This window comes from Choloepus didactylus, chromosome 22 (assembly GCF_015220235.1).
Source record: "Choloepus didactylus isolate mChoDid1 chromosome 22, mChoDid1.pri, whole genome shotgun sequence".
Lineage (NCBI taxonomy): Eukaryota > Metazoa > Chordata > Mammalia > Pilosa > Megalonychidae > Choloepus > Choloepus didactylus.
The window spans coordinates 13,558,928-13,586,767 of NC_051328.1; the positions used below are offsets into that span (position 1 = coordinate 13,558,928).

The 27,840-nt window shown below is 36.5% G+C and overlaps 1 protein-coding gene and 2 non-coding genes across 11 annotated transcripts in view; all 3 read right to left on the reverse strand.

Moving 5' to 3' along the window:
• The window catches only part of CNOT1 (CCR4-NOT transcription complex subunit 1), a 133,955-nt gene that overhangs the window by 21,593 nt on the left and 84,522 nt on the right, over positions 1 to 27,840 (reverse strand). For 2 of the 9 annotated variants that reach the window (XM_037816188.1, XM_037816183.1), the window contains exons 17-34: positions 24,450 to 24,600; positions 14,893 to 15,094; positions 13,618 to 13,761; positions 12,598 to 12,722; positions 12,032 to 12,318; positions 11,066 to 11,144; positions 9,002 to 9,232; positions 8,554 to 8,694; positions 7,434 to 7,613; positions 5,815 to 5,931; positions 5,360 to 5,470; positions 4,945 to 5,022; positions 4,568 to 4,745; positions 3,643 to 3,773; positions 2,034 to 2,330; positions 1,216 to 1,356; positions 1,020 to 1,124; positions 248 to 367 (exon numbers count right to left, since the gene is read on the reverse strand). In XM_037816188.1, coding sequence (XP_037672116.1) covers positions 248 to 367; positions 1,020 to 1,124; positions 1,216 to 1,356; positions 2,034 to 2,330; positions 3,643 to 3,773; positions 4,568 to 4,745; positions 4,945 to 5,022; positions 5,360 to 5,470; positions 5,815 to 5,931; positions 7,434 to 7,613; positions 8,554 to 8,694; positions 9,002 to 9,232; positions 11,066 to 11,144; positions 12,032 to 12,318; positions 12,598 to 12,722; positions 13,618 to 13,761; positions 14,893 to 15,094; positions 24,450 to 24,600 — 2,818 coding nt within the window. Of the gene's footprint in view, positions 1 to 247; positions 402 to 1,019; positions 1,144 to 1,215; positions 1,357 to 2,033; positions 2,331 to 3,642; positions 3,774 to 4,567; positions 4,746 to 4,944; positions 5,023 to 5,359; positions 5,471 to 5,814; positions 5,932 to 7,433; positions 7,614 to 8,553; positions 8,695 to 9,001; positions 9,233 to 11,065; positions 11,145 to 12,031; positions 12,319 to 12,597; positions 12,723 to 13,617; positions 13,765 to 14,892; positions 15,095 to 24,449; positions 24,601 to 27,840 lie in introns of those variants that run through there. The other 7 variants (XM_037816189.1, XM_037816184.1, XM_037816187.1 and 4 more) reach the window with 5 other exon arrangements.
• LOC119519074 lies at positions 6,479 to 6,618 on the reverse strand. The gene has a single exon (XR_005213934.1). It is a non-coding gene; the product is annotated as a small nucleolar RNA SNORA46 (small nucleolar RNA).
• Positions 24,023 to 24,158, reverse strand: LOC119519076. Its single transcript, XR_005213936.1, has one exon. It is a non-coding gene; the product is annotated as a small nucleolar RNA SNORA50 (small nucleolar RNA).

A 27,840-nucleotide genomic window follows, 5' to 3' on the forward strand; every position in this document is an offset into this window, starting at 1 on the left:
CTTCTAATTAGACCAAACATGAATGCTAAACCAACCTCATGGATTTAAAACAAAAACAAAAAACCTGTATGTCATCTTGACTTGACCTGACACAAAGAATACCTATACTCGGTAACTGTGGGTGTTTTTTCTTATAACTTAAGGCCCAGGAGGCAAGTGATACTTTAACTGGCAAAAACATCCAACTTACTGCAAAAACATCCAACTTACTATAAAATGCTCCCTTTAATCCAAGGCAAGTATTTACCTTCATGGGCTGAGCTAAAAATCCTGTGGGTTGACTTAAATCATTCGTAGGTAAGAAGCCAGGCACATTGCGTGCAAACTCTTCATAGACAGCCAGTTGTTTTGGGTCCACACCACCAACCTTGGAAGAAGAAAACCTAGCTTGACAGTATCCACTCCACAATCAAAGGAAAAAAAAATTTTAAGAGGAAAGTTTACATGGGATAATCACAGGGGTTCTGAGAAAGGACCCAGCAGTCATTAGAATAACATGAACTGCAATGACACAATTGAATACATCATGCAAATACACTTCAGAAAGAGGGTTCCCATTGCCTTGAATCCTGCCAGTCACCCTGATTTGTAAATTAATTAAAGACTTTTTTCCACTAGAAAATGCCTCAGCTAGGATCATGCCAATACAATTCTCCTTTGGAGCTGGTACAAATGATCAGATTTCTAGGTATCCTGTTTGGACCAATAAGCAACTAGCAATAAAAATTTAAATACCAGAATATATGATTAAAGGAAGCCCAAATTGGGAAACAAAAACTAACAGTCATATGAACTCTTTACAGTAGCACATCATCAACTTTAGGGGAAAAATCTAATCCAATTTTATACCTGATCCATAGGAAACTTTAAAGTGAAATGCTACTGAGGTGAGATGCTTTCTCAGAACCATTTAACCCTGCTGTTCTAGTCCTGGTGAGGAGCTCAAGCAACAAGAATATATAACAAAACAAGGACAGGGCAGGGAAGGGGGCAGGGGGGCAGGAGCCCACAGGTCTCACTTTCAGCCTGATTTGTTCTGGCATCCGCTCAGCTTGGTACGTTAATACAACAGGATCGCAGTACCTGCGCCCTTCTTGCCTAGCATGTTTTCTCAGCTCAAATTCCTGCAAACAAAAGAAGTCACTGAGGTTCTTGTTATAAGGCACCTTCTTCAATAGAAAAAAAATACTTAAAAAGCAAGCACTAAAAACTTACAGTTGCTAATCTCTTGTCCATCTCAGGGCCTGCTTTTTCTACTGCAGTCTTCTGAATAAAACAGCAAGCTAATTCACAATTGTCCTGAGCTAACTGAGCAGCTGCCTGATCCATCATTTCCCTTTGCTGTGGAGATGCAGTCTGTTTAAAAAAAAGAAAGAAAACGACTTAAAAGTGTTCTCTGGATAGACAGTGTAGGATAGTAAAAAAAGCATCAGCAAATGAGTTAAAGTTTTAAGTTCTGCCTCTTATTCCAACTCATTAGCAGTAACCTCAAAAGAGTCTAACAATCAGTTTCCTCATCTGTAAGATGAGAGTACCACATGCCCTAAGCAATTCATCAGGCTGTTGTAAATATGATGAATAATATGAACACTTTGTAACTGAAGTTACATGATACCCGAGACACAGACTAATAATTGAGTTATTTAAAGAAAGAATGTTTTTAAATACAATATCACTTTAAATAATTTTCAATGTCCTTCTCCAACTGCTTTAATGTAAATTTTGATAGGGTTAACAGAATGGAAATTTTTAGCTTATTGCATGTATTTTACAAAATCCTGCATTTCTTCAAACCAACAATTATTTGGATATATGCTGTCTGCCAAACACTGTGTGTTGAGGATACAAAAGTGAGCAAAAAATATGCATGATTCTTCACCTCACAGAATTTACGATTTAAGAATAAGGAAGCCATTAACTAATACAGTGATTATTAGAATGAATGGTAATGTCCACTGCTTATGCAAAAGAAAAAAAAAACTAATAGACAAGAGCTATTGAGTTTTATACCACCAAGGAAACAACTGACTTACACGAAGGGCTGAGGCAAAACTGTTTTTCAAGTTGGTAGATATGCTCATGAGCAAAGGTTCCCTGCAAGTTATCATGGCCATTCCAGCCGTCAAGTTTCGCATCATGTGATGAGCTGCTATGCGCATTCGAGATTCTTCAGAATCCAGGGCAAAATCCTTCCTAACTATTTGTTCACAAGTAGTCATGGCAATCTTAATTGATCGATCCACTACAGGATGGACCAGCTCCTGGACAGCCCGCTCTATTGCTTGACGCACACACTGCTTCAACTGTGGATGGGCCTGAAACAAAGGAATCTAGGTGGGGAAAAACAAGTCAAATCAACAGCTCATTTTAAATGAAATAATGCCATTTCTATCAGCAACCACATCACCCATGATTTTGGAATTAGTTCAAGGTTAACCAGTCAATGCCGTTTTTTACTTCAAACCAACCAATGAGATGGGTACACAGTATACCCTGTGAGATACCTGATAATAAGATGTCATTCATTTTTAGTAAAAGTCCACATTCAATGGACAAATTGTGTAAATATACTAGAAACCATTAAATTATATATTTAAAAGGGTGAATTTTACAGTATTTAAAGTATATCTCAGTAAAGTTTTAAAAAAGAAAAAAAGAAAAAAAAAACCCACCTGTGCCCTAACACTCACTTCATCCCTTTAACTTACTGAATTTTTTTGGAAATGAAAGAGAGAGAATTTTAAAAATATTCATGACAGGCACAAAAAAAGTATTCAGATTAGTGGGAGTAATATAAAGGAGAAACACAATACATACATCTAGTTTTTGTCAGAAATAAGTGCCATAATCTATAGGAAAAAAATTGAAATGACAGTTAAAATAATCTCTTTAAAATCCTTTCAACTTCTTTTAATAAAAAAGTTCCATGTATTAACATCAGTCCTTTACTTGTAAACCTTTTTACTTTCTGAAAGACAAGGACTATGAAAACTCCAAGTTATCTCAACCTGGATTAACAAATTTTAAGCAGGATAAAATACTGAAGATAACCAATAAATTATCATCTATAATACACCCTTACTTTAAATATAGAAAAAAGGATTGGCTAGAGACTTTTTACATGACCTTAGATCAGACTGCCTCTCAGTTCCAGGCCAAAACACTTAAATGAAAGTACTAAGTCCCACTTCAAGGCCTTAGCCTGAAAACTGTATGTACACATGCAAAAATCAGTTCAGTTTCAGCTAACTGCCAAAAGAAGTGGCTTAATACAAGGTTGAAGTGACTTGACAGCAAAAATAAACAACAAAACACTCCAGTATACATTAGGAGCCTTCTGACCTCTGCAAGGATTTCTTAGATTCTCACTTTATTACCACTGACTTAATTTTACTATTATGGGTTTGCATATGAGGAGCTAATATAAATGATGGCCAGTCACAATGATCACAATGACTACTTTTAGAGAAGAAAACAATCCCAACTGTATTATTATACACATTAGTTCCTGAACCCTGTTTTCTGCAACAAAAACCTACAACTAGGAATCCATGTTTAAGGGTTAAGAGGAAGGTAAGGTGACCAAACAGTTCACCTTGTCATAGAACTAGGAACTGGGAAAACAAGGTGGTGTTTACTTACCGTTGGGTTTAGAGTAATGTGTGGTGCCAGGCCAGCGAGGGAATAGACATTGATGTCATGGTAGCTGTACTGTGGCTGTGGTGGAACCGTGGCTGTACAGGTGGTGCTGGTAGCTGGTGTTGTAGCAGTTGCTAAATGTAAAGTAGAAAATAAGAACCGAAATGAACATATCTTTGGGCTTTACTACAAAATTAGCTGGGAATCAACTGGTCATTATCTAATACACACTAATTAGATTACTACTGGGGAGGAGGGGGGTCATAGGTTACATTTTTCCCCACCCTGAATGGTTACAAGGGAAATTCTGTTTTTATAGAATAGATACTAGAAACAAAGCAAGTCCGCAGGAGTGCCCGAAACCACAGAACTCAATGAGGGTCATGGCCCCTAGCTACTAAAAAAGAAAAGCCAGCGTATTCTAACCATACATCCCAATTTTTCATTAAGTCTCCAACCCCCCCTCCCCATACAATTCTCTTGATCCCCTTCAAATAATCCACTATCCTGGCAAGTCTACCTGGTCTGTCCATCAACAAGCTTGAAAGATAACACAGGTGATCATGTCATGCAACTGTTTTCTGAACCCCCACACAACTTAAAGGGTAAGTGTGCCAACTTGGGATATGAAGAACAACTGACTAAACACATTAAGTTAAGAATAGCATACATATTGTTAGAATGAATTCCAGTAAGGTTAAGACAATACCTAGATGTCAGTAAGTTTCCCTTAGTAAGTCAGAAGGCTCAACGATAGTTGTACAAAGTTTCAGCACGTTATATGAACAATTATAACCTTTTACATATAGACACACATATACACATATATGCATACATATATATACACACACACTCATACACTGAGATGTACCATTTAGGATAAGATTTTGATAAGTAGAGGGATAGGTAACCCAATTATCCCACTTACTTGTGGTTGTGATGGGAGGAAGTTCTTCTGGCTGCTTCACATCTTTCTTTGGAGCAGAGAGTTGCTCATCTAAGTTCTTTAAGCGATCTTTATCCTTCAGGAGGTTTCCAGGTTTTAGCTCATTGATGTCTAATGCAAGGTTCTTGCAGAGAACCTCAATCTCAAACTTCAAGTTTAACTGCATAATTCCAATATTTGATTAGAATCATACAAAGAAAATTTTTAGCTTTAATCATAGTACTATAAACCATAGTATTACAAACTCTATTCTAAATGAGTTGTTGTAGTGCTTTCCTCAAAATACTCCACATTTACTTTACGTTTAAATAATTTCAAGGCAGAGAATTTTTCAAAGGATAAAGAAGCAACAAATTTACCTTTAAGTCATGTTCCTGATGTAGCTCAGCTAATACATTCATAATTGCCATAGTCCAGGGGTTTGGTGGTCTAAAAACCTAAAGAAAAGCTATTATGTTAAACTGACCCCAAATCACCTTTTAATTCAGATTATTTAAAACAGTTAAGCACTTTTATCTATGTGGCCATAACAAAATCTGTAAGGCTTCCCACCTGTATCGTGGGTCAGAAAAAGCATCAAAACCAAAGCCACCCATTATAATCAGTCCTAAAATTTTACCAGGCCTCAAAAACTGGAAATCAAAGCTCCACAGAGGAAAAGTGACTGAACAAGGTCTGAGTTCATAAGAACCAATGATATAATCTCTTGTGCTTGTACTGAAGCAAACCAACTCTTGCAAATTAGCCATCAATAAAATATTAAAATCTACTCACCACACTGCGAATACTAGACTCTAAGACTTTGGCAACAAAGGGCACTACATAAAGCAATTCTTGTTGTCCTTTAACATAAGCCTCTAGCAGCAAAGACTTCACATCCAGGTCCTAGAAAAAGAAAAATATTTTTAAAAGCTGGGAATATACTCCAATATCCCTCACAAAAATCCAAAAAGAGCACCTTAAGCCAAGCTCATCCCAGAATAAGGATCAACATAATTATCTGACCCTTGCCTTATGAGAAGGAAGGAGTGACAATCACATCTTGCTGGCTTCTCTTTTATCCTGCTAATTGTTGTGGGACCAGAAGCATGCAATGAGGGATTCAAAACTCATGCCAAACTCATGAAAATCCAATAATAATTAAAAGAGCCCCAAACAACATCAAGACTTTTAGACATAATTAGAGATAACATTCTCAAATTGTACATGAACTTTTAGCCAAAACTCACAGTGTGTAAGATGGGTTTATTTTTAGCTAGTGTGATCATTCCTAGCCAATGTCCCAAGTTCTTCAGCAAAGAACGATCTGAGAAATTGGCTGCAGCTTTATCAGAGGTCAGGAGCACCTAAAATAATGTAGGATTAAAAGAGGTATGAGAATGAACTTATGAAAGAAAATTCTCAACTAAAAGTTTGAGAATTGTATTATCCTACTTTAATTAAAAGGATTCTACCCAACAACAAGCCATCAATTCTGAGATCATACCCCAGAGTAGACTACTACAAAATATATCAATGTGTTCTATGTTCACTACCCAAAAGTGACATTTTTTTTAAATCTTTAAAGAGTCCTTACATTTAGTTTTTTAAATAGGTAAAACAAATACATGGCATAAAATTCATGAAGTACACAAAGGTTAAAAGTGCCATGAACTATGGAAAAGTATCAAACTACAAAAACTTTAACTAGGTTTGAGGCAGACACTTAACTTCCAATCTAATTTGAACACCAAAATTCAATTCAAATGAAGACTGCAGCTCCACTTTTAAGTCCTTCAAGGTGGTAGGAATATAGCCACCTCTTGCAATCTTTCACATTTTCCAGAGTATCTGGAAAATTTCATGTATCCAAATCACCCTTTATAGCAAACCAGATAATAAAAGCTGATATAGTGGTGTTCCTTAACTCCAAAGAGCAACAGCAGAATGTCACATAGTCAGCTGTGCAAGGGATAAGAGCCAAGGAATTCTTTTGCACTACAGCGTAACCAAGAATGGGGAAAATTCCCATCCATAGGTTTAAATATAGTGCTGGATCCCAGCCAACATTCCCATGTTCCTCAGCAAAGAATATCACAGCTTTATGATGGCTCACATTATTTTCTCTGTTATTCCTCCTAAGAAACAAGTGACAGTTTGGAGATTAAAATACTTTAATTTTATGAACAGGCTCATTAGGAATAGTAAGACCTTAAAATAAACCGAAGATCCTACACAACAGCAATTCTACAAATAACGTCTAGAGTCTAGAGATATCTGACACTTGAATACCAGAAGACAAAACTGAAAACATTCACTGCATTATCTTTGTAATAGTGAAGGTTGTTATTAACAACCTAAATATCAAATGCAGTACACATCCATACATGGATTTCTATAAAACTATTTTAAAAAGAGGGGCTAGAATTAAGAGAATATTGCAAACAATATTCAGAAGGGCAAAAAGCAGGTTAAAAAGATACAGAGGGTGATACCATATATATATTTTTAGAATAAAAGTAACATCCATGGAATGAAAAAAGCAAATACAGAATAGCAGTACTTTCACAACAGAGTACATGAAATAGGTCCACAAACTTAAATTGTTCATGAAACTTAGTTCTATATTTGAAACAAAATCTAGAGCATATATACATATACACACACACATATGGAGGGAAACAGCATATAAGGAAAAACAGTAAGATACAGGGAAAACATGTAAGGAAAAAAAATACATATATATATATATATATATATATATAGAAGAGCAGAAGCACACACACACACACACAAAATCTACCTGTACAATCAAGTATTTCCACATTCAAAGAAGCAAAGAAAGGAAACACAAGAATCAACAACTTACTTTGATGTTTCTGTAGGTCTCATTCAGAACCATCTTGTTAAATTCAGGATTCTTCAGTGTGTCAAGGAAGTTTGAATACAGGCTGTGAAAGTTTGGCTCAATACTGACCCTCTTCATAACGAGGTACTGTGAAACCCAAGGCATAAATTCTTCCTTCACAGTTTCCTTTAGCTCTTCAACCTAACCAATCAATATGATGTGAGAAGCAAAGAATTACAGTAAGTTTTTTTTTTTAAAAAAAGGGTCTTGTTTCTGTGAATCATAGTATAGCACGTGGCTCCTTGCAAAATTAGATGCTACAGTACCAAGCTATGTCTTTCCTCCACATAAGACAGATGCTATGAAATACAGTACATTCAATTCCATGGCAGGTATAGTCAATCATCTTTGAAACTGTGGATGACAAAGACTATGCCTGCTGTCAGCTAAAAAATTAGAAAACATGTAGTCTCTCAACCTCATCTTACTCTATCCTCTATTTGAGCAAAAGAGAGTAAATTATTAATCCATAATCTGTCAGTAACAGATTGAATAACAGAATTATGTTTTTCTAAATTTCCATCTCCAGGAACCATCTGTAAGTTTCAAAGTTCTTTTCCCAAAAAAAGGATAATAAAGGTCTCAATTTGTGGAACGTTTTCCCCAGTGAAGCACGTTGGAATTATGAAATACGGTATTTGCATTTCATCTTAAAATTCACTTGTTTAAGTAATCTAATTGGCTAAAATTGGCAGGTAGAAGTACTATATTAGGATAGAATCTTAAAAGGCAAACATCACTCTTTATACTGTCTTTTCACTTGGTTATCAGACATCTAATGTTCTCTAGGAGGAAATGAGTTATATCTAAAAGCACAGATGAAAACACCCAACAACATGAGATCATGAAGTTTACTTCAAAACCCTTAAAACTCAGTGCAAAATAATACATTTTAAACTCGTGGTAACTACTATCTACAAAAACTGTAACCAATGTTGAATATACACATTCCCTTCAATTTGATTTTATTCCTTCTACTTTTAGAGTATTAAGAAGAGTGCAGACTTCCAAAAATAAAACCCCCTAACCCATTAGGGAAAAAAAGAGAGAACATTCGTGCTGATTTATACATTAGGCTCACCTTTTGTGTCATATTTGATTGTGAGAGATTATTGAAGATAAAAGCAATTTTCTCCTGGATATTTTCTGGGGGCTCCACAATTCTCTCAGTTTGATCTGTGGCCACAAGTAATGTATCTATATTTGTAGTATTAATAGATGGCTAAAAAAATAATGAAGTACATAAAGCAAACCAGCTGAAATGCTTGCTTGACAAATCCCAAAACAAAATGTATATAGATTCCTTTAGTACAGTATGATTGTGCCTTGGACTTACTGGGTAAGACTATGTATTAAATAGTGACTGCCTCTGGGAAATATGGGAAGGGGAAATACAAAGGAAGAAATGCTGGTCTTTACTTGTTAACAGACATGTGTTATGCTTATAATAAAATTAAAATACATGCTCACTAGTGGATATATATGACAACATAAAAACAAATCCTGGAAAAGAAAAAAGACCTACTTACTGGCACATCTTTCTTAAAGCTGACTCCGGTTGGCCTGGTGACTGTAACTGTTTTAGCAACAGTGGTGGTTGTTGAGGTGGTTACCATAGTGCTAACCTGACCAGCAAGAGGAGCTTTTGCTGGAACCTGGGCCTGAGCCTGGGCCTGAGCCAGTGCAATACTTCCAGGGGTTGTGATAGAGCCCTGCATTTTCACAGGAGGATCTCTAGACTGCTGTCCATATTCGATATACTATAAGGGTAGGGAGGGCGAAACACATTAAAAGAGGTCTTAAGAGAAATCCAAAAACTTGAATTAAACTCTCCCTTCTGAGAGGGTAGAAATAATTTCATCTTTTCATCTTTTGGTTCATCTCCTCACTCCTTGCCCCATCCTGGCACTAACACATTAAGTGGATACTATGGACTCCTTGGGAAGAAAAATATTGGCACATTATCTATAAAAGAACTAATCTAGCAAAGCAATTTCCAAAAAAGCAGCCCCAAATATCTGCATATAAATTTATTTAAGCCCCTTAATAAATGAGAACTTAAGAATTCTTTCAAATATATAATAAACTGATCTTTTTAGCACAGATGAGAAACCTAATACCTCAAGACAATGCAATGTGAGTTTCATCTAAATAAAGTTATTACCAAAAACAAGCCAAATTCCAGGGTAATCAACAATGATACTGAGTATTCCAGGGCAGATTCCCCTGCTAACCCCACCCCATTTCAGAAACCAATAGCCTCCCTCTCACACACACAAATTAGAGGACTGACAAAGGGTTCCTGAAGCTCTTTTAACAGTCCTTACTTGGCCAAAGTAAAACTATCTACAAATATGATAATTTTATAAAAGACAGAACATTTTAAAATAGGAAGAAAAATCTTTAAAAAAAAAAAAAAGGTATAGCCTTTTAAATTGACTAAGCACAGAAAGATAAAGACTGCTTTCCCTTTTTTGGGAAAAGCAAAACAGTACTTATGTTTGTATGATCACTACCACACCATCTCTCTTAAATAGTCTTTTAAGCTATTTATATTACAATCCTGAATTCCAAGAACTCTTCTTTGAAACATTTGATTCTGGTAAGCCTCTGGCCTCCCATCATACCTTTTCAAACTATGCTTTCCTGTAGAATTTTCAGTACTATTGATTTTGGCATATTCCTCTCAACTCCCCCCTTCCTTGAGTGAATATATTCCTGCTTCCCACACCATGGTCTCCTAGGTTAAGCCATCACAATAAGTGCTGTTCCTATAAACCCAGCAGGATGAGGTAGAAAACAATGGATTAAATTATAACTTAGAACTTCAAGTAGATTCAACTTCTAGTCTTTGAGAGTCTTTAAAATATGAACTTATAAGGGCAGTTATCTGCTTTGTGTAAAAAAATTTGATTTTATTTAAATAAAATAAAGCTAATAAAGATTAACCAACTTTCTTGTTCTCTTTAAGTGGATTTTGACCACAGGCAAGACAAAAGTCTCAATAATGTCTACCAATCAGCCTAAAATGAAACACTACGACAACGGTTCTCAAATTTCAAGAACAACAATAATCACCCAAGAAGACAGATAAAACTGTAGATTCCTTGAGTCCATTTCCTAAAGAACTCCCTCCTTTATAACAAATACATTAAAGGAATCTAGGCAGGTTGTAAGAAGGCTGTATTAATAAGAAACATCTAAGTCTTGCTATACGTAATAGCTTTTAATTGTATTAACATTTAAAGCAGAGAAACAATTTTATTGATTTATACCTCAGTCCCTCTCCAAATCCTTTTTTAAATAAGGCAGGGTTTAGATGCCTACAGGCATAAAGATTCCCTTAGTAACAGTAAAATGTCTGTTCATAAATTCTTTATTAAACCAAACAATACTACTGATAAGAGTCCTCAAGAATGAAAACTTTTTTCATGCCCTATTACTAGCTACAAAATGAACAACAAATAATGTTTTTGAATCATTAAGAAATTTTAATGACATGCTAGCAAGACAAACACTCGAACTATTAGGAATGTTTCCACTAGAGAAACCCTCAAACTTCCAGACAAGTTTTAGATATTGAAGGCACTTACCTCCTGTAAATGATGTGGAAATTGCATAAAGTGATTGATAGAAGCCAAGTGCTGACAATATTGGGGATAGTCCTTCAATCTGCCAACGAAATCATTCATTCATAATTTCACATAAGAGTAGAAGCAATGCTATTAAACTTTCTTCCATATGCTAGTCTAGGTCATTTTTCCCATTCTACCCACCAAATACCTTATTTGAAAAGAATGCCAAAAGAAAAACACAGTGGTAGAGGGAGGAAATACTTACAAACTGTACTTCTTTACATCTCAAGAGAGAACACTGCCTTTGATTAAAATTAGATTTCAATGGGTCATTAAAACTGCTATCTGGAAAAACTTATTGTTCCTCAAGAGGTGAATAGACCAAAAATTTGTAGTTATTCGTACAGAATACTACTCAGTAAATAAAAAGAACTAACTACTGAAACATGCAGTAACATAGATGAATCTCAAAGCCATCATAGTAAATGAAAGTAGCCAGACTCAAAAGGCTATATACTATGATTCGATTTACTTGACACTCTGGAAAAAGTGAAACTATAGGGACAAATCAGGTCTGATTGCCAGGGATTGGGGGTGGGGAAAGAGAACTGATGACAAAGGGAAGCTTCTTGGAGGTGATGGAAATATTCAGTATCTTCATTTGTGGTGGTGGTAAAAAGCCTGTAAATCTGTCAAAATTAAAAAACTTGTACAACTAAAAAGAGCAATTTTCACTGTATATATGTCATACCTCAACACACCAACCCTGCTACCTCATTTTATAGCTTTCCTATGTCTTTACTGTAATGAATCAATTTTTTTTTTTAATTTTTCCTCTTCTACTTCATACCGTTACAGGGAGATTAGTTAACATACGTATAATGTTTTGTATGGGACCAGGCACATATTAGTTAATAAACGATAGTTATTACTGATCCTTATATTGAAAAAAGGAAACTTCACAGGAAACCTATCTCCACTCACCTATTTTTAAATCTATCTAGTGCAGCAATCCCGAAATAATACATTTTGGATCCAAAAGGTTTGCGTAAGGCTTCAAGAACATATCGCAGGGCCAGACCTAGTGCCATGTAAGTGACCAGTCCTTTTTCGATTATCCCTCCAAATAAGCAGGCTGTTATATGTAGCTCTTTATCTGGGTACTGGGGAAAAAACCGGTATTCTTCAAACAAGTTTCTCAACATACAGTTAAATACTTCTCGTTCCCTCTTTATAGTAGAGTCTTTAAACCTCTGAAGCATTTCTAATACCTGAAAAAAAGCAAGAAAAAAACAAAACACACATAAAGCAAACTACTATTAAAAGTCTTCCTCAAATATTCTTAATAGAAAACTTGATTGAACCGATTTAACAATCAGTACTTCCTGAAAGACTTTAATTTGAGATTAAATGAAGTCCATCTGAGACAAATGTAAGGTTTTAAGAAATCCAAAGACATATCAAAACACGGAGTTGAATTTCTAAAAACCTGAAAAGGGCATTTAAGATTTGCCTAAACAATGAATAATTACATCATCCTAGATACTCACCTCATCAACGGACATGGTTGGATGTGGTGGGTGATTATATATTCGCTGAAAATAGCTGTTTGCTTCATCATCTATCTCTTTACTAAAGTGCTGATTTGCCTCTGGCCAAACCTGAGACAAGTCCGCTGTTGGAAACAGGAAAGTAACCAGTGGGAATTTAAGCCTCTTTATCCACTCCCTCACAAAACACCCAGAAAGCCAGAAACTAATATAATTTTATCTTTAAGGAAAAAACCTGCAGAAATTGAAGAAAGTATTAAATGGTCAAGTGTTCTAGGTAGACTTAAAAGATTTTTAACAAAATTGCCTTACATATTTTTTATCAGGATTTATTACACTATTGAAGTTCATTACTTTAAATTCATAATGCACTTACTCTTAATATAACCTCACTTAAAGTTAATGTTGGTTTTTACTTTACAATGAAAATAACATTTAACATAAGAATTATTAGTTCATGTGCATGACAGACCAATATAAACACAAAGCATGCTACAAAACACATTCAGACAAGCCTTTCACACTAACATTTTCAAGCTTGTATACTTTCAAACCTTTTATCATGAATATTTAATTCCAATGACAAGGTAATTTATAAGTCAATTAATCATACCTACAAATTTATAAAATATAACCCTTTTCACTCTGAGTAATGAAATTAAAGAGGCAAAACTTTAAAATCAGTTTTAAGTTATATTTATTTTATAGTTAGTACCTTAAAATAAATCAAAATACAGCTATCTACTTTATAAACTGTCAAGCTGGAAAAGAAATCTCAATTTCTCCTGGTAGCCCCTGACTTGTTTCAACAAGTCATTTGTTCCAACAAATGTTTGGGTTAAGTTCAAGTTTTATATATATATATATATATATTTAAAACACTGAAGAGTATTATTTTCTCTTTACTGTATCTACTTCTTACTTTAAGATAATCATAGTCTAAGGACAACAAACAACACAGTCAAAAAGTTTTATGTGCATCAATCACGCTTCACAGTCACAGACAACACTACCACTTACAAGGTTTCATCTTACTCTGCTGGAATGTAGGCTGGTTCAGTCCAGAGGTGCCCAGTTTCCTCTGTACAAAAGGGTCGTTATTCACTGCAGGGAGTCCAAGAGTTCCAGTTCCTATACCAGTCAGGCTGCCTGTGCCAAGACCACCTACTAGAGAGAATGAAGGCAGCCAGAAGACCTATCATTACTCATGTACTTTACTCATAATCTAGATATAAGTTTTTATTTAAAAGTCAGGATCTTTGTTAACTCCATTAATATCTATTTGATTTTATAAAGAATCTAAACAACCAAGAAGAGATTAAATGGAAAATGCCAAAATTTCTTTATTTACAATTGCTTTTTTAATGTATATTATTGCTGTTATTAATACACAAAATTTTTCAAGTGTACATTCTTTTAAGCACACACCAGTATATTACAAGGCAGTCAAAATAAGAGGGGCTGCCCTGCTTCCCCCCCCACCCCCAATGATTAAAACTGGAAAATTCATGCTACTTTCTTGTTGCCATGAGCCTGGACTTCTTTATTCTCAACTCTAGCAAACAGAATCTCACTATGGTTAGAACTTTGCTAGGAGGGTCATAGTAAGGACAGTAACTTTGGCTTTAAATGAGTTAACCATCAAGGCTATAAGCACATAGCAGAAATGTTAACTAGGTTACAGGGTCATGACAACATTTCAGTCCTCAGGTTTCAGTACCTAACTTTGACTCTGCTGATACTTTTTACAGATGGCTCAGGGCAAACAAGTGGATACAAGTACAAAAATGTTACCTTTACTTCAATATAAAGTTAAGAGCCAAAATATTTGAAAAGATAGTAAGCCCCTAAAACTTTAAACATAATTTCCACGGTAGGTGAACTGCAATGAGGCAGAACATAAGCCTGAAGCTGATACGTATAATATTTTCTACCTTAATAACACCTATGTTGAGTAATTTGTAAATTTGAGAGTTCTTGACCTAAACCCTAAAATAAAGGATTAAGATACTCATTTCTGTTTATATTGTCACCTGGTCATACAGGAACCTTTACTGAAAAAAAAATCAACTAACTTTATAACTACAAATATCCTAATTCATTATGCCAATTAGACTGAACTAAAAGTAGTAGTAGCATATTTTTCTCATCCCAACTTTGGATGTTGAAAGCAGCTTTTGCAAACATATGTTTAAAGCAGCTTTCCTGATCACAATGGTTCCAAATGTCTTCCTTATCATACACTACAAAACAATGAAATTTACAGATAGTCCAGTCCCCCTCACCCAATCTTACCTGGAAGTTGTGACGAAAGTCCTCCAATACCACTGAATGCAGTTGTCTGATTGGGAGTAGAAAGGGGTGGAAACGCTTTTGCTGGTGACTGGGGGGTACTGAAGGCAGAACCCAAATTTGGAGGAAAACCCTGCATACTCTGGGTATGAGGGGCAGCTGAACCACCTATATTAAGAGATGCCATTCCAGCAAGGGGATCAATCTAAAGAAAAACATTATAAGAATACATTAAACATGCGTAAGCAAAGACAGATATGACATAAATAAAGCAATTTTCAATAGAAGCATTTTATACACTTCATAAGCAAATTGCAAAACCCCACACAACTGTGATATCTTCAATCACAATATCAAGTCAATTGTGCCAGTCATTTCTCTTACTATATCATAATCTAAATAGGTTTAAAAGATTTAGCGCTGGCAAAGTACTAGAACCATAAACTGAGGGCTACAAACTACAATAATAATACTTTGGATGAACTGCCCTGCAGCTGTAGCACTGAACATTTAGTAGTGAAAATGGGCAGTTATTACATTAGGTCCCTGGAGTTTTCAGTTAGCCCCTTTAAAGCAAAAAGAATCTCTCAAGTTAAGTTATGTTACATTCAACGCAATAAAAATGTTAAGAATTAGAAATCAATCTTCCAGTCAAAAATAAAATCGATATCATCAAAATCTAAGAACTTCGGGAGTTGGGGAGGAGCAGCTCTAATTAAACAAACAAAAATCAGTGTATGCTATTCACCAACAGACTTTACTGACTACACTTCTAAGCTTTTTACTTTATGGCACTGCTTCATCTTTCCTGACTATAGAAAATAAGCGGGAGGCGGGGCAAGATGGCAGACTAGTGAGCTGTATGTTTTAGTTACTCCTCCAGGAAAGTAGGTAGAAAGCCAGGAACTGCGCGGACTGGACACCACAGAGCAATCTGACTTTGGGCATACTTCATACAACACTCATGAAAATGTGGAACTGCTGAGATCAGCGAAATCTGTAAGTTTTTGCGGCCAGGGGACCTGCACCCCTCCCTGCCAGGCTCAGTCCCGTGGGAGGAGGGGCTGTCAGCTCTGGGAAGGAGAAGGGAGAACTGCAGTGGCAGCCCTTATTGGAAACTCATTCTACTGAACCAAACTCCAACCACAGACAGACTGAGACCAGACACCAGAGAATCTGAGAGCAGCCAGCCCAGCAGAGAGGAGACAGACATAGAAAACAACAGCACGAAAAACTCCAAAATAAAAGCGGAGGATTTCTGGAGTTCTGGTGAACACAGAAAGGGGAAGGGCAGAGCTCAGGCCCTGAGGCTCATATGCAAATCCCGAAGAAAAGCTGATCTCTCTGCCCTGTGGACCTTTCCTTAATGGCCCTAATTGCTTTGTCTCTTAGCATTTCAATAACCCATTAGATCTCTGAAGAGGGCCCTTTTTTTTTTTTTTTTTTTTAATCCTTTTTTCTTTTTCTGAAACAATTACTCTAAGAAGCCCAATACAGAAAGCTTCAAAGACTTGCAATTTGGGCAGGTCAAGACAAGAGCAGAACTAAGAGAGCTCTGAGACAAAAGGTAATAATCCAGTGGCTGAGAAATTTTACTAAACACCACAACTTCCCAAGAAAAGGGGGGTGTCCGCTCACAGCCATCATCCTGGTGGACAGGAAACACTCCTGCCCATTGCCAGCCCCATAGCCGAGAGCTGCCCCAGACAACCCAGTGTGACGGAAGTGCTACAAGTAACAGGCACACTCCACAAAACTGGGCGTGGACATTAGCCTTCCCTGCAACCTCAGCTGATTGTCCCAGAGTTGGGAAGGTGGAGCAGTGTGAATTAACAAAGCCCCATTCAGCCATCATTTCAGCAGACTGGGAGCCTCCCTACACAGCCCAGCAGCCCAGAACCGCCCTGGGGGGACGGCACTCACCTGTGACATAGCACAGTCATCCCTCAACAGAGGACCCGGGGTGCACAGCCTGGAAGAGGGGCCCACTTGCAAGTCTCAGGAGCCATACGCCAATACCAAGGACTTGTGGGTCAGTGGCACAGACAAACTGTGGCAGGACTGAACTGAAGGATTAGACTATTGCAACAGCTTTAAAACTCCAGGATCACCAGGGAGATTTGATTGTTAGAGCCACCCCCACTGCCTGACTGCCCAGAAACACGCTCCATATACAGGGTGGGCAACACCAACTACACACGCAAGCTTGGTACACCAATTGGACCCCACAAGACTCACTCCCCCACTCACCACAAAGGCAAAGCAGGGGAGAACTGGCTTGTGGAGAACAGGTGGCTCGTGGATGCCACCTGCTGGTTAGTTAGAGCAAGTGTACTCCATGAAGCTGTAGATCTGATAAATTAGGGATAAGGACTTCAATTGGTCTACACATCCTAAAAGAACCCTATCAAGTTCAGCAAATGCCAACAGGCCAAAAACAACAGAAAATTATAAAGCATATGAAAAAACCAGACGATATGGATAACCCAAGCCCAAGCACCCAAATCAAAAGATCAGAGGAGACACAGCACCTAGAGCAGCTACTCAAAGAACTAAAGATGAACAATGAGACCCTAGTACGGGATACAAAGGATATCAAGAAGACCCAAGAAGAGCATAAAGAAGACATTGCAAGACTAAATAAAAAAATGGATGATCTTATGGAAATTAAAGAAACTGCTGACCAAATTAAAAAGATTCTGGACACTCATAGTACAAGACTAGAGGAAGATGAACAACGAATCAGTGACCTGGAAGAAGACAGAATGGAAAATGAAAGCATAAAAGAAAGAATGGGGGAAAAAATTGAAAAAATTGAAATGGACCTCAGGGATATGATAGATGATATAAAACGTCCTAATATAAGACTCATTGGTGTTCCAGAAGGGGAAGAAAAGGGTAAAGGTCTAGGAAGAGTATTCAAAGAAATTGTTGGGGAAAACTTCCCAAATCTTCTAAACAACATAAATACACAAATCATAAATGCTCAGCGAACTCCAAGTAGAATAAATCCAAATAAACCCACTCCAAGACATATTCTGATCACACTGTCAAACACGGAAGAGAAGGAGCAGGTTCTGAAAGCAGCAAGAGAAAAGCAATTCACCACATACAAAGGAAACAGCATAAAACTAAGTAGTGACTACTCAGCAGCCACCATGGAGGCGAGAAGGCAGTGGCACGATATATTTAAAATTCTGAGTGAGAAAAATTTCCAACCAAGAATACTTTATCCAGCAAAGCTCTCCTTCAAATTTGAGGGAGAGCTTAAATTTTTCACAGACAGACAAATGCTGAGAGAATTTGCTAACAAGAGACCTGCCCTACTGGAGATACTAAAGGGAGCCCTACAGACAGAGAAACAAAGAAAGGACAGAGAGACTTGGAGAAAGGTTCAGTACTAAAGAGATTCGGTATGGGTACAATAAAGGATATTAATAGACAGAGGGGAAAAATATATATGACAACCATAAACCAAAGGATAAGATGGCTGATTAAAGAAATGCCTTCATGGTTATAACGTTGAATGTAAATGGATTAAACTCCCCAATTAAAAGATATAGATTCGTAGAATGGATCAAAAAAAAATGAACCATCAATATGTTGCATGCAAGAGACTCCTCTTAGACACAGGGACACAAAGAAATTGAAAGTGAAAGGATGGAAAAAAATATTTCATGCAAGCTACAGCCAAAAGAAAGCAGGTGTAGCAATATTAATCTCAGATAAAATAGACTTCAAATGCAGGGATGTTTTGAGAGACAAAGAAGGCCACTACATACTAATAAAAGGGGCAATTCAACAAGAAGAAATAACAATCGTAAATGTCTATGCACCCAATCAAGGTGCCACAAAATACATGAGAGAAACACTGGCAAAACTAAAGGAAGCAATTGATGTTTCCACAATAATTGTGGGAGACTTCAACACATCACTCTCTCCTATAGATAGATAAACCAGACAGAGGACCAATAAGGAAATGGAAAACCTAAACAATCTGATAAATGAATTAGATTTAACAGACATATACAGAATATTACATCCCAAATCACCAGGATACACATACTTTTCTAGTGCTCACGGAACTTTCTCCAGAATAGATCATATGCTGGGACATAAAACAAGCCTCAGTAAATTTAAAAAGATTGAAATTATTCAAAGCACATTCTCTGACCACAATGGAATACAATTCGAAGTCAATAACCATCAGAGACTTAGAAAATTCACAAATACCTGGAGGTTAAACAACACACTCCTAAACAATCAGTGGGTTAAAGAAGAAATATAGCAAGAGAAATTGCTAAATATACAGAGACGAATGAAAATGAGAACACAACATACCAAAACCTATGGGATGCAGCAAAAGCAGTGCTGAGGAGGAAATTTATAGCACTAAACGCATTTATTAAAAAGGAAGAAAGAGCCAAAATCAAAGAACTAATGGATCAACTGAAGAAGCTAGAAAATGAACAGCAAACCAATCTTAACCAAGTAGAAGAAAAGAAATAGCAAGGATTAAAGCAGAAATAAATGACATAGAGAACAAAAAAACAACAGAGAGGATAAATATCACCAAAAGTTGGTTCTTTGAGAAGATCAACAAGATTGACAAGCCCCTAGCTAGACTGACAAAATCAAAAAGAGAGAAGACCCATATAAACAAAATAATGAATGAAAAAGGTGACATAACTGCAGATCCCGAAGAAATAAAAAAAATTGTAAGAGGATATTATGAACAACTGTATGGCAACAAACTGGATAATGTAGAGGAAATGGACAATTTCCTGGAAACATATGAACAACCTAGACTGACCAGAGAAGAAACAGAAGACCTCAATCAACCCATCACAAGCAAAGAGATCCAATCAGTCATCAAAAATCTTCCCACAAATAAATGCCCAGGGCCAGATGGCTTCACAGGGGAATTCTACCAAACTTTCCAGAAAGAACTGACACCAATCTTACTCAAACTCTTTCAAAACATTGAAGAAAATGGAACACTACCTAACTCATTTTATGAAGCTAACATCAATCTAATACCAAAACCAGGCAAAGATGCTACAAAAAAGGAAAACTACCGGCCAATCTCCCTAATGAATATAGATGCAAAAATCCTCAACAAAATACTTGCAAATCGAATCCAAAGACGCATTAAAAAAATCATACACCATGACCAAGTGGGGTTCATTCCAGGCATGCAAGGATGGTTCAACATAAGAAAATCAATCAATGTATTACAACACATTAAAAATTCAAAAGGGAAAAATCAAATGATCATCTCAACAGATGCTGAAAAACCATTTGACAAAATCCAACATCCCTTTTTGATAAAAACACTTCAAAAGGTAGGAATTGAAGGAAACTTCCTCAACATGATAAAGAGCATATATGAAAAACCCACAGCCAGCATAGTACTCAATGGTGAGAGACTGAAAGCCTTCCCTCTAAGATCAGGAACAAGACAAGGATGCCCGCTGTCACCACTGTTATTCAACATTGTGCTGGAAGTGCTAGCCAGGGCAATCCGGCAAGACAAAGAAATAAAAGGCATCCAAATTGGAAAAGAAGAAGTAAAACTGTCATTGTTTGCAGATGATATGATCTTATATCTAGAAAACCCTGAGAAATCGACGATACAGCTACTAGAGCTAATAAACAAATTTAGCAAAGTAGCGGGATACAAGATTAATGCACATAAGTCAGTAATGTTCCTATATGCTAGAAATGAACAAACTGAAGAGATACTCAAGAAAAAGATACCATTTTCAATAGCAACTAAAAAAATCAAGTACCTAGGAATAAACTTAACCAAAGATGTAAAAGACCTATACAAAGAAAACTACGTAACTCTACTAAAAGAAATAGAAGTGGACCTTAAAAGATGGAAAAATATTCCATGTTCATGGATAGGAAGGCTAAATGTCATTAAGATGTCAATTCTACCCAAACTCATCTACAGATTCAATGCAATCCCAACCAAAATTCCAACAACGTAATTTGCAGACTTGGAAAAGCTAGTTATCAAATTTATTTGGAAAGGGAAGATGCCTCGAATTCCTAAAGACACTCTAAAAAAGAAAAACGAAGTGGGAGGACTTACACTCCCTGACTTTGAAGCTTATAAAGCCACAGTTGTCAGAACAGCATGGTACTGGCACAAAGACAGACATATAGATCAATGGAATCGAATTGAGAATTCAGAGATAGACCCTCAGATCTATGGCCGACTGATCTTTGATAAGGCCCCCAAAGTCACTGAACTGAGTCATAATGGTCTATTCAACAAATGGGGCTGGGAGAGTTGGATATCCATATCCAAAAGAATGAAAGAGGACCCCTACCTCACACCCTACACAAAAATTAACTCAAAATGGATGAAAGATCTCAATATAAAATAAAGTACCATAAAACTCCTAGAAGATAATGTAGGAAAACATCTTCAAGACCTTGTATTAGGCGGCCACTTCCTAGACTTTATACCCAAAGCACAAGCAACAAAAGAAAAAATAGATAAATGGGAACTCCTCAAGCTTAGAAGTTTCTGCACCTCAAAGGAATTTCTCAGAAAGGTAAAGAGGCAGCCAACTCAATGGGAATAAATTTTTGGAAACCATGTATCTGACAAAAGACTGATATCTTGCATATATAAAGAAATCCTACAACTCAAAGACAATAGTACAGACAGCCCAATTATAAAATGGGCAAAAGATATGAAAAGACAGTTTTCTGAAGAGGAAATACAAATGGCCAAGAAACACATGAAAAAATGTTCAGCTTCACTAGCTATTAGAGAGATGCAAATTAAGACCACAATGAGATACCATCTAACACCGATTAGAGTGGCTGCCATTAAACAAACAGGAAACTACAAATGCTGGAGGGGATGTGGAGAAATTGGAACTCTTATTCATTGTTGGTAGGACTGTATAATGGTTCAGCCACTCTGGAAGTCAGTCTGGCAGTTCCTTAGAAAACTAGAAATAAAGTTACCATTCGATCCAGCGATTGCACTTCTTGGTATATACCCGGAAGATCGGAAAGCAGTGACACAAACAGATATCTGCATGCCAATGTTCATAGCAGCATTATTCACAACTGCCAAGAGATGGAAACAACTCAAATGTCCTTCAACAGATGAGTGGATAAATAAAATGTGGTATATACACACGATGGAATACTACGCGGCAGTAAGAAGGAACGACCTCGTGAAACATATGACAACATGGATGAACCTTGAAGACATAATGCTGAGCGAAATAAGCCAGGCACAGAAAGAGAAATATTATATGCTACCACTAATGTGAACTTTGAAAAATGTAAAACGAATGGTTTATAATGTAGAATGTAGGGGAACTAGCACTAGAGAGCAATTAAGGAAGGGGGAACAGTAATCCAAGAAGAACAGATATGCTATTTAACGTTCTGGGGGTGCCCAGGAATGATTATGGTCTGTTAATTTCTGATGGATATAGTAGGAACAAGTTCATAGAAATGTTGCTATATTATGTAACTTTCTTTGGGTAAAGTAGGAACATGCTGGAAGTAAAGCAGTTATCTTAGGTTAGTTGTCTTTTTCTTACTCCCTTGTTATGGTCTCTTTGAAATGTTCTTTAATGTATGTTTTTCTTTTTTTGTTTTTTTTTTTTTTTTAATTTTTTTTCCATACAGTTGATTTAAAAAGAAAAGGTTAAAAAAAAAAAGAAAAGAAAAAAAGGAAAAAAATATGTAGTGCCCCCTTGAGGAGCCTGTGGAGAATGCAGGGTTATTGGCCTACCCCACCTCCATGGTTGCTAACATGACCACAGACATAGGGAACTGGTGGTTTGATGGGTTGAGCCCTCTACCGTAGGTTTTACCCTTGGGAAGATGGTTGCTGCAAAGGAGAGGCTAGGCCTCCCTATAACTGTGCCTAAGAGCCTCCTCCCGAATGCCTCTTTGTTGCTCAGATGTGGCCCTCTCTCTCTAGCTAAGCCAACTTGAAAGGTGAAATCACTGCCCTCCCCCCTACGTGGGATCAGACACCCAGGGGAGTGAATCTCCCTGGCAATGTGGAATATGACTCCCGGGGAGGAATGTAGACCTGGCATCGTGGGACGGAGAACATCTTCTTGACCAAAAGGGGGATGTGAAAGGAAATGAAATAAGCTTCAGTAGCAGAGAGATTCGAAAAGGAGACGAGAGGTCACTCTGGTGGGCACTCTTATGCACAATTTAGACAACCCATTTTAGGTTCTAAAGAATTGGGGTAGCTGGTGGTAGATACCTGAAAGTATCGAACTACAACCCAGAACCCATGAATCTCGAAGACAATTGTATAAAAATGTAGCTTATGAGGGGTGACAATGGGATTGGGAAAACCATAAGGACCACACTCCCCTTTGTCTAGTTTATGGATGGATGTGTAGAAAAGTAGGGGAGGGAAACAGACAGACAAAGGTACCCAGTGTTCTTTTTTACTTCAATTGCTCTTTTTCACTCTAATTATTATTCTTGTTATTTTTGTGTGTGTGCTAATGAAGGTGTCAGGGATTGATTTAGGTGATGAATGTACAACTATGTAATGGTACTGTAAACAATCGAAAGTACAATTTGTTTTGTATGACTGCGTGGTATGTGAATATATCTCAATAAAATGATGATTTAAAAAAAAAAAAAAAAAAAACTAAAAAAAAAAAAAAAAAAAAAAAAAAAAAAAAAAAAAAAAGAAAAATAGGGGAAGGAAACAAACAAACAAACAGACAAAGGTACCCAGTGTTCTTTTTTACTTCAATTGCTCTTTTTTACTTTAATTATTATTCTTGTTATTTTTGTGTGTGTGCTAATGAAGGTGTCAGGGATTGATTTAGGTGATGAATGTACAACTACGTAATGGTACTGTGAACAATCGAATGTACGATTTGTTTTGTATGACTGCGTGGTATGTGAATATATCTCAATAAAATGAAGATTAAAAAAAAAAAAAAGAAAGAAAGAAAGAAAAGAAAATAAGCAAAATGGCTTTTAGAAAGTGGCCACTGAGGAATCACCAAATGCCCTTTCTTAAGCCCCAATCTGTCATTCAATGCAGCTGAAAATAGAAGTGGGTTATGTTGCTCCCAGAGAGAAAGGGGTGGTCAGTGTCAGGGAGTAACTTAAATGTACCTTGTTTTTAAAAGAGCAGTTCAGTTGAGAGCTGAAGAGCCCCAGTTATAACAAGTCCTTATGCTCTAGTATTGTTGCTTGGCCCGTGAAGCTACAAACAAGACACATCAGGTTCAAAGGCAGTGCTTATAGCTCTACAGTCTAAGTAAATTCTTATTTTAAAAAGAAACTCTTACTATTTACCTAAGAAGTTGTTTTTTATGTTTGCTCTCAGAGTTCTATTTAATAATTAGCATCTATTTTCAACTACAATGCCTATTTATGGATCTCCTTTGAAACATAAGTTGATGCTACTCGTGCAGTTATCTAAAATGTAGTAAATCAATTTCTCCTTTTGAGAGATTACTGATGATAAAGAAGTTTAGTCTATTCCAGACCATGAACAAAAGCAAAATGTACCAACTGTAGCTTTCATTTACCTGAACAGGAGAAATGGCATCTAAGCTACTAGCACTGGGAGGGCGTCCTTTTGGCATAACCCCAGGTGGCGGTTGTCTGGCCTTGTTCATAACATTACTGCAATTGGCTACCATGGTGAGGATGGTTTCCGATAACTCCTGAGAAACACTCCTAAAGAGAGAAGAAAAGTGAAAAATACCTCGTGCTCTTCCCCCAAAACATATACAAAACCTGATTTTCTTCTAATGAAACTTCCTGTAACGTATGACTCGTATCTGTTGTATCCCTCTCCCTTATGGTCTGTCATTCATCACTAGGATTTTCTGAGACCACTAGCTACAGATTTCTTGATAGTATCCATTTTACATTTCTGAAACTAAAGCTTGTGTACAGAGTAACCAATACATTTCAAAATACTCCAAGAAATCCCACATCCTCACTTATCCTGTCAAAAACTAGGCCCAAACCAAGACATATTAAAGCAAACAGATAAGCAACATTTATACCAATTTAGTATATCACAGTCCAGAATAATGCACTTATTAAGTACAAACAAAAATTCCATACACAGTCATTAACTAGATTTAGCAGGCCAATAAAATGCTGTTAACTTCTAAAATAAATCTGAAATAGAATAAATGTTTACCTGACAGAAAAATCCATCTTCCTATCTTAGGGTGTTGTTATTGCCTCAAGAAACTGTGGGAACTTTTGTACTCACAAAGTAAAAGTAAACGAACTTGATACTGGGTTAGATCTTTCCCCCTAAATTCAGTATTTTACTGCTGGCATTAAGAAGTGAAGGCAGTCATTCAGACAAGAAAGTTGTTTCACATTGGGGGGGAAGGGGATACGATGGTGTTAACACTACTAAGTTAAAGCCTACATTATGGCAAAATCTAAGAAAATTTTTTTACTTGTACCAACACTAAAGAAGAATGATTCATGTATGAACTACAAATTTAAAGTACAAGGAGTTGTTTTACAACCACTGAAGCAAGGAAGAAAAATATTGACAAACCAGAGACCAAGGAAAAGAAAAGGGAGACGTCTACTCCTAAAGGTATGGGTCTACTTATTTTACTACTAGTGTCCAAAAGATGCTCAAAACAAATCAAGTTGCTTCTAATAATAGAACACTTGTAGCACTCCATGAGCTTCATTTAAAAATATGCCTAGATTCATATCACCCACAGCCTTGCAATTAAAACATCACCAAGATACTACCTCTCACCTTTCAGATTGGCATATCCTCTGTAAGCGAGGCTATGGGAACTAGGCACCCAATTCCTATGGTGGTGGTGGTGGTGGTGGTGTTTTGCATAATATCTAACAAAATTACATATGCATTTATCCTATAACCTAGCAAGTAATTCCATGTCTAGTGACCTCAAATAAATAATGGCAAAAATGATATATATATATAAAACACTATTCATTGGAATGCTATTTGTGATACAGAAGAGTGAAAACAAACCAAATGTCCAGCAACAGGTGACTCACTGAATATACCATGGAACGTCCATTTAACAGAGTAACATACAATGATTAGAATGAATAAGGAAGCTCTCTAATGCTATGGAGTAAAGTCTAGAATATGGTCAAAAAAAAGGTGAAGAACGGTGTATAATATATACAAATATATACATGTTTGCATGTTTAAATGCAAAGATAACCCCCCCAAAATAATGAAAATGGTTAGAACAAGGTGGACGTGACAGAAGTGGAAAGAAGACTTCTCTGAATGTACTTTGTTTTAGAGCTTTGACTTTGAAACAATGTCCATGTTTTACCAATCATAAAAAAACAAAACAAAACAAAAATTAAAAAAGAAACCATTCCAAATCCTATGATATGGGTTAATGGAACAAGGCTACCAGCAGCTGACAACAATTATATCATAATGCACTGAATCCAAAATGCCTTCTACTGTAAGACACACCATATTTTATGACTATACAAAAAGAAAAAATTCCACCAATTATAATTTTAAGATGTCACCCATGAAACAACAATCATCCTTTCGGGGCTATTAAAATATCAAAAAGTGGGTATCTTAGAATTGACAAAATGTAATAAATTAAAATATTATTCCATACTAAATTTGAATTTATTTTTTATATAACTTCAAATTTTAAAGAAAAGAAGCAAGAACAGTATAAGGAACTCCCATAAAGACTTTATTCACCACCTGGTAACACATTTTGCTCCATTTAACCATTCTTTTATACTTTTTCCCCCCGAGGCATTTAAATTTGGATACACTGTGTGATGGTTAGGTTCATGTGTCAACTTGGCCAGGTGATGGCACCCAGCTGTCTGGTCAAGCAAGCACTGGCCTAACTGTTGCTGTGAGGATGTTTGTGGCTGCTTAATGAACTATGAGGCTGGTATGGTAAATCATCAGTCAATTGGCTGCAGCTGTGACTGACGATGTCAACAAAGGGCATGTCTTCCACAACGAGAGAATGCAGTTGGCTGGATTTAATCCAATCAGTTGAAGACTTTTAAGCCAGACAGATAGAGGACCTTCACTTCTTCAGCTGACCAGCGAAGTGTTTCCTAAGGAGTTCGTCAAAGTTGCCAGTTCATTTCCTGAGTTCATCGAACATCACTGGAGTTGCCAGTTTGCTGCCAGCCCTACGGAATTTGGACTTGTTCATACTCACAGTTGCGTGAGACACTTTTATAAATCTTATCTTTATAGATATCTCTCATTGATTGTTTCCCTAGAAAACCCTAATACACAGTTTACCTTTTACCCCTAAATATTTCAGTGTATATTTGGTAAGAACAAATAATTATGTACAATTATAAGGACTAGGAAGTTTAATGCTGATAAAATAAATAGGTCATATTCAAATATATCAGTTGTCCCTATAATGTCCTTCCCACACTGATCAGGATCCAATCCATTACATTAAGCTGAGATGACTCTTTAGCTTGTTTAATCTAGAATTTAAAAAATAACCTGGATTTTTTTTTACTACACATCTAGTATGTTTCCTCATGGTTAGATACAAGTTGTGCATTTCGGGCAGGACTACCACTAAAGTTACTTTGTGTTTTTTTCTCAGTGCATCTTATCAGCAGGCAGAAAATAAAGGTCTGTTTCTACACTGGTGGTAACTTTCATCACTAGATTAATGTGGTATCTGCCAGGCTTCTCCACTGTAAAGTTACTATTTTTCCTTTTGTAATTATTAAGTAATTTGGGGAGAGATACTCTGAAACTGTGTCACTTTCCTGTTCCTCAAACACTGACCCACTACTTTTAGCATCCAAAGAAAACTGTAGCTCCATCATAATGATTTCTATACTTATTAGTTGAAGAGCTTTCCTTTTTCTGGCATTGAGTTATTTTTACCAGTATGGACTATAAATACTTTACATGCATTATTTCATTAAATC